A 7,469-nucleotide genomic window follows, 5' to 3' on the forward strand; every position below is an offset into this window, starting at 1 on the left:
TCAAATTAAATAAAAAACAAAGCAAAAGACTCTCCTATCCCTAGGCCTTTGCCTTCGGAGTTGGGACCCCTCCTCACGTGATGCCCGAATGGTCCTTAGTACTTTTGGCCCATCTTTGGGCAGACAATACATGGACTTATCACAACTATGTTAAGTCCAATTTTTTTTTTCTGTATTTATTCGACCCAAATTATTATTTAAATAATAAAAATATATTCAATTATTTAATGATCAAATGAATAATTTGAGTTAAAAAAAACTTATAATGCGAGTGAAATTTAAGAGGATTTTCTTTTCCTCTTCGAATGGTCGGATTCAAGTTACTTATACAATAAGAATACAAATATTTACAATTTAATTCGTATATTCTAAATATGTTTTATGCTTGTATAGTAGGTTGATTCCTATATTCTAAATATGTTTTATGCTTGTATAGTAGGTACATATTTTTATGTTTTAATTCATATATTTTAAATATATTCCATGTTAAATTTGGATATACTTGTAAAAGGCCTATGATCATGGGTGAATTTGGAAGTTCCTTTAGGGGCTAAAATTGAATCGTAAATTTTTTAAAGGTCAAAATATAATTTTATCACGTGTTAATTTTTGATTTCATCATTTTAAAAGGGACTAAAAGGGACTAAATATTTTAAACATTTTTTGATTCTAGTCCAACAATAGAGAAGAAGAAGTCGACCCCCTTGAGATGGATCAAAGGATCTGGAGATGGAGGAGATTCTGGTTCAACAGTAGAGAAGAAGAAGTCAATCCCCTTTTGAGATGTCTGTAGAATCTTATTATATAATAAGAGTCGAACCCTGGGTTGGATTTTGGGTCAGGTTATTATTATAATCATATAACAAGGTGCAATTTTATTTACATTAACTCATAAATTTATCATTTTTAAATGAGCTAAATTATAATTTTTCATTTGGACATTTGGGGGACGGAGATAGGACCCTTGCATGCAGGGGTGAAGCCAGGGGCCCCGGCCCCCCTAAAATGTAAAATTAACTTTTAGGCCCTTAATTTTTTTTAAAAATTTAAATTAGTAAAGGTAAAATTACACTTTACCCCTTAAAATTATAAAAATTCAATTTAATCATTTACAAATTATAAAGATTAAACTATAAAAAATTAAAATTTCATCCAGCCCCCCTAAAAAAAATTTTTTAGCTTCGCCCCTACTTGCATGCATTTCTTGTATTCACCCTTGCCCATGCCAATAGTTAAGCGGATGAATGACTTAAATGATATAATATTGATAATGATATTGAGTATATTACCATGCAAACCTTTATATAATTGTCAGTACTATCGTCATCAAATAAGGTATTGTATTTCCCAAGGGAAGGTCCAGAGACGTCCCTCAAAAATGAGGTGCTCCAGGGAAGAGTTTACATTGAGGTGTCGAAAGTCGAAAGTCGAAAGTCGAAAGGGTTCATACCATTGTGTTAAGAGCTACAAATTAGGGGCAATCCACGTAATTGGGCCGAGAACCACAAGAGAAATCAAAACAAACCAAACTATAAAAAGGGAAGAGTTTATGCATAGCAGGATATGAATCCATGCCTTGGTGGATGCAAGAATTAATTTAGAAGTTGAACCACAATTTGAAGACTTTTTATGCAATTAACCCTAATATACGGAAGAAGTGAATTGAGTAAAAACAATAAATACGTTCACTTACATCAAAAGAAAATATTATTGATATTTAAAGAAAGGAGTTTTTTTCTTGAAAGGTTTGTGTTTAAGGTATTTATTATTTTAATAAAATAATTATACGAAATATTTTGTTATCAAAATCTTTTATGACTTTTATTTCAAACCAGTCCTCAAATTTCAAATCATTCTAATTATATCCTCAAATTATTAATATCATATCAATCAAATCCTTACATTGCTAAAATCATTAATTTAACTATTAATCTAAAATAAAATTTTAAGAAAAATTAATATTGTTAAAATAAATTTTGTAAAAATATTAATTTTGAGGTTTTCAAAGTATTTATGGATGTTTTATTATTCATTTTCTATTTTTTCAGTTTTAGTTTATTATTAGTTTTACTTTTAAAAGTTATGTTGCAATGCCTTATTTTTTTTTAAAAAGTTATCATTTTAAATTTAGTTACGTAAGATTTGGCATGCCATGATTGATATAGCCTTGATAGTTTGGGGATGTAATTAAAACGTTCTGAAGTTTGAGGACTAATTTAAAATGATAGTATAATTTAGGGATATATGATTCAGTTAACTCTAAATATAAAAATCAAATACTGAATACAATAAGGTTAAAATATGCCATAAGTCATTATACTCTTCATAAATTCGGAGTTTAGTTCCTATACTTTTCAGATTTCAAAATTTAGGTCCAATTATTAATATCGTTAAAATTATTTTGTTAAATTCAAGTTCATTACCAGGTGAATAATATTTTTATTTCAAAATGTTATACCAACAATAAAAATTAACAATATTAATAATTGGACCTGAATTTTGAAATCTAAAAGATTAAATTATTAGAAATAAAAGGACAAGGACTAAATTTCAAATTTGTAAAGAGTATAAGGAGTTATGACAAAATTTAACCTTACAATAATGTATTCGTAACTCCAATATTGACACAAATTTTTTTACATATTTGTTTTAATTTGAAAAAATAATAATAATAAGAGAAGGTGCCAGGGGGTAGGTGTGAGATTTGACCGAACCAACTTGGCAGGCCCTTTTCTTAATATAAATTCCCTTCTCCCTCTTTCTTTCTTCTCAGCTTGACGTTCCCTTCTTCCAAAGAGAACAACAAGCTTTTCTTAATACTAAAATTTTAACGCTTTCCTTTCCTTCGTCTTTCCTTTGCTTTCCTCTGTGTGATTTTTAATAAAAGGGAAACGAGAAGGAAAAATGCAGGCAATTTCTCAAGTGCAAAATCTTAATTCGTACCTTATAATTCGCCGGTCGAAGCCTCGGTTTGATAAGCCGGTTCGGTTAGCTGTACCTGTACGTTGTGTGTATCACTCTGATTCAGTTCCATTCCCCAATGGAGTCGGTTCAAGCCGGGTGGATTGGCAAAGCTCGTGTGCTATTTTGTCTAGCAAAGTCTTCTCTCAGGATCAAGATTCCGGTGAGAAATCGAACACTTCCTCCGCCTCCGATCACCTGGCGGCGGCAGTTAACGGCCATAAAACTTCCTTGGATCTGAACTTAGTTCCGCTAGATAAGAAGAACAAGCCTCAGCCACCTGCTAAACAGCCTCCACAGAAGCCGTTAACTATTACCGATTTGTCTCCTGCTCCGAAGCACGGTTCTCAGTTGCGTGTGGCTTATCAAGGAGTTCCCGGTGCTTACTCGGAAGCTGCGGCGGGGAAAGCTTATCCAAATTGTGAAGCTATTCCTTGTGACCAGTTTGAAGTTGCGTTTCAAGCGGTTGAGCTTTGGATTGCTGATCGAGCTGTTTTACCGGTGGAAAATTCACTCGGAGGTTCGATTCATCGGAACTATGATCTTCTCCTCCGTCACCGACTCCATATCGTCGGTGAAGTTCAATTACCTGTCCATCACTGTCTTTTAGCTCTCCCGGGAGTTAGGACAGAGTATTTGACGCGCGTCATTTCTCATCCACAAGCTCTGTCACAGTGTGAAAACACTATCACCAAACTCGGCCTCAACGTCACGCGCGAAGCAGTCGATGATACAGCCGGAGCCGCCGAATATATCGCGACGAACAACCTCCGTGACACAGCAGCCATAGCGAGCGCACGCGCCGCCGAACTCTACGGACTCAACGTCCTCGCCGACGGGATCCAAGACGATTCAAGCAATGTCACGCGCTTCGTTATGTTAGCTCGTGATCCGATCATTCCACGCACGGACCGGCCGTTCAAAACGAGCATCGTCTTCGCACACGAAGAAGGAACCAGCGTGCTTTTCAAAGTGTTGTCGGCGTTCGCGTTTAGGAACATCAGTTTGACGAAGATCGAGTCACGGCCACACCGTAACCGGCCGATCCGGCTAGTCGACGACGCCAATGTAGGAACCGCGAAGCATTTCGAATACATGTTTTACGTGGATTTCGAAGCGTCAATGGCGGAGGTCAGAGCTCAAAACGCGTTGGCGGAGGTTCAAGAATTCACCTCTTTCTTGAGGGTATTAGGCAGTTACCCAATGGATATGACGCCTTGGTGCCCATCCAGTTGAAACCCATGAAAATAAAAAAATAAAAAAAAACAAAATAATATGCACAAAAAAAAAATTGTTGAACTTAATTTTTAATTTATTTCTTTTTCTTTTTTGTTATTATCATCATTTTTAATTCAACAACAACCAAAAATGACATTATTGTTGTTGATATTGTTGGGTAAATATAGTCAATTTAAGTCCTTTCAATGTTTGTTCTTCTTTTTTGTGCTTGAAATGTGAATATCATCTCATCCAACTCTATTCTTCTTCTTTTTTTTTTTTATTTTGTTTTTAAATTTCAAGTCGGTCCGATTAGACTCCTAAACAAAGGATAAATCAGAGGTAAGTAATCAGTTAAATCAGTCGATAAAGCGATTATTTTAAGAATTAAAATATAATTTTATTGTTACATTAATTTGTGATTTTCTACAAATTAAAAGAATTATTTAAAATTTTTTTATTTTAGGGGCCAAATCCATTGCCTATCTCCCTCCCATACGCCATTGTCGATCAATTTGTTATATTTTTTTACGTTTAACTAACTTAACCGTTATTTTTCTACTATAGACAACCCAATCGACCTAATTAAAACAATTTACCATTCGTCAATATTGTCAGCTAATCGGCTTGTTTTCAATTTTTATATTATATATTTAAAGTAATTTAAAATAAATATTAAATTGGTTAAGTTAAACGATTCGATTATCTCCTAACCAAGATTAAAATTGATTTAACTATAAAATTAAGTTAATCGAAATCGATTTAAGCGAATTGGTTGATTTTAATCAACTTATACTCTGTCCTTAATTAAGCTTTTCCAATCCTATTTTCTCCATTTAGAAAATTCAAACATAACCTTTACTTAAAACATTTAACTTCCTATTATTAGATCCAACATACCTTAAGCTAATTTAATTTTCTATAATAATAAAAAATAGTGGTGACAATAAAAAAAAAAATAGTCTATCCAAAGGTAGGATTGTTCGTTTAACCCTAAATTATGATTTAATCTAAATTGGCACGAGTTTAAACTGTATTATCGTATTTTCATTTAATATTATATAATTTATTTTATTTAAACTTAATATAAAATATATAAATATAAAATAATTGTGTGTCTGTGTGTTTTTTTTAAATAAAAACAAGCCACCGAGTCAATAGGTCAACTTAAGGAAACAGATCACAAACAAGAATTATGACTGCGTTGAATACGATATTCAGTCCGTCAACAAATTTGAATAAGTTTTGATAAAAAAAGTTTTGAGTATAATTTTAAGGTTGAATATTTACGCACATAAAAATAATTTTATGTAAAAAAATATATATTTATTAAAAGTTATGTAAAAATAAATTTGTTTTATTAAAATAGAAAATTCGATGGATTAAAATTTAAAATATTTTAAGTTTAAGCCTCATCACATTCAAGATTTTATTTTATTTTATTTTAACAGTTTTCATTATAGGTTCTGAACAATATCTGTTCTTTTTGACACTATGTCTAGATCTGCTCATAGTCCCTCCCTAACTCATAATAAGAGGATAACGTGTTTCAGTGCATTCAAATCCATGTCCTCCTACATTGGTAACAATACTCATACAAATTGAACTAAAATTCAATCAACCATGTGAGATTTTACTAATTTTATATAAAAAGTTATAAAAATTAAAATATTCTTATAATAATATAATTTAATATTAGAAAAAAAAGTATAATGAGCTTTTAGCCAAACAACAAAGGATGAGTTAGGAAGCAAAGCCTTCAACAAGTGGGTAGGTGAAGACTTCTCATGGTTAATTTTAAAATGCAATAAAAAATTATTTTAAATTTGGTTTAATAAGAAAATCTATAAATTTATGTAAATGGATTAATTGATATAATCACATTAAAATAATAAAAAATGTTTTTTAATTTTAAATACTTTTTATTATATTTCTTTGTAAATTAGATTTCCATTACAATTGCATCACAACTAACATTTTTAAAATAGGACTAGTAATTAAATCGGTCAAGTCATAATTAATTAAATGCGATTCGATTAAAAAATCATTAAATATATTTATAAAATATAAAAAAATTTATTTCAACCACCAATTTAATCGATTCGTACCGATTTGTGAGTCAATTAATCTGATATCGCTCTTCAAACCAATATCTTAATTGGATCTGATTCATTATTATACAATAAACTAATTAATAAAGATGCTTTGGTCCCCTAGATTTGCATTGCATGATAGTATTATTAGACACTAGACTTAACTAATTAATAATGTAGCTTGGTCCCCTTTCCCTTCAATTATTTAGGTAACTTATACCAAACCTAAAATAAAATAAAATTCTAGATCTATATTAATTATTATTCATTGAAAATTTTCTATTTCCAACATAATTAAATAAATTCTTTTCATTTTAAAAATTCTTATATTATATTATTAGAGAGATTCATTTTCATCGGTTAGTTTTATACACTTTTATAATTTTTTATGATTAATATTTTAACAATCAAACAATCGAATTTATCAATATAATTGTACTTATCATGTATGCAGATTTTCGAATTGATCTAATACATTGATCTATGTTGGGGATCGACTTGATTAAGCAATAAACAAGTAAAAATAGCGGAAGAAATTAAGAATTTGACCACACAAATTTAATGTGAAAAAACCTCTCCAAAAAGGATAAAAAACCATGGGTAAAGATAATTTTACTATAATAACAAAATAACGAATAGTACAAAAGATGGAGATGAAAGTAAACCCCGAAACTCGAAAACAAAGAACTTGAAAAACGTAAACACAAAATTTCTCTAAAAGTGTTATGAGTTCTAATATTTAAATGGAGGTTGTAAAAGAGTTTATTTATAGGCTAAATTCGTAGGTCAAATAATAATAAAAATAATCTAAACTGATCAGAGTTCGACTGAAACAAATAAACAAAATTTAACTAGAAGGTTATCTCTCAAATAATCTAGAATATTGTTTATATCAATATATAGTTAGAAAATTTTAATTTACTCCAAACTACTACTTTAAGTGTTATGAGTTTTTTCTCACACAATGTTTAGAACTACCCATAGCCCTTCTCCAACTCATAAATAAGAGGATAATGAGTTTCAATGCACTCGAACTTAGATCCTCCTACATTGGCACAGTACTTATACCAATTGAACTAATACTTAATTCACTTTTTAAATAAAAACTTATATAAAAATCATACATGGTGAAATAATTTCTTATAAAAGTATTCTTCAAGTTAAAAGTGTAAACAAAACTAAAGAAATTATGTCTTA

The 7,469-nt window shown here is 30.4% G+C and overlaps 1 protein-coding gene across 1 annotated transcript; it reads left to right on the forward strand.

The window, feature by feature from the left end:
- The first annotated feature begins 1,329 nt into the window (after nucleotides 1-1,329).
- On the forward strand, nucleotides 1,330-4,386 carry LOC108465288 (arogenate dehydratase/prephenate dehydratase 6, chloroplastic-like). The gene has a single exon (XM_017765606.2). The coding sequence runs from the start codon at nucleotides 2,905-2,907 to the stop codon at nucleotides 4,195-4,197; it is 1,293 nt and encodes a 430-aa protein (XP_017621095.1). The 5' UTR covers nucleotides 1,330-2,904; the 3' UTR covers nucleotides 4,198-4,386.
- The last annotated feature ends 3,083 nt before the right edge of the window (nucleotides 4,387-7,469 follow it).

This window comes from Gossypium arboreum, chromosome 8 (assembly GCF_025698485.1).
Source record: "Gossypium arboreum isolate Shixiya-1 chromosome 8, ASM2569848v2, whole genome shotgun sequence".
NCBI lineage: Eukaryota > Viridiplantae > Streptophyta > Magnoliopsida > Malvales > Malvaceae > Gossypium > Gossypium arboreum.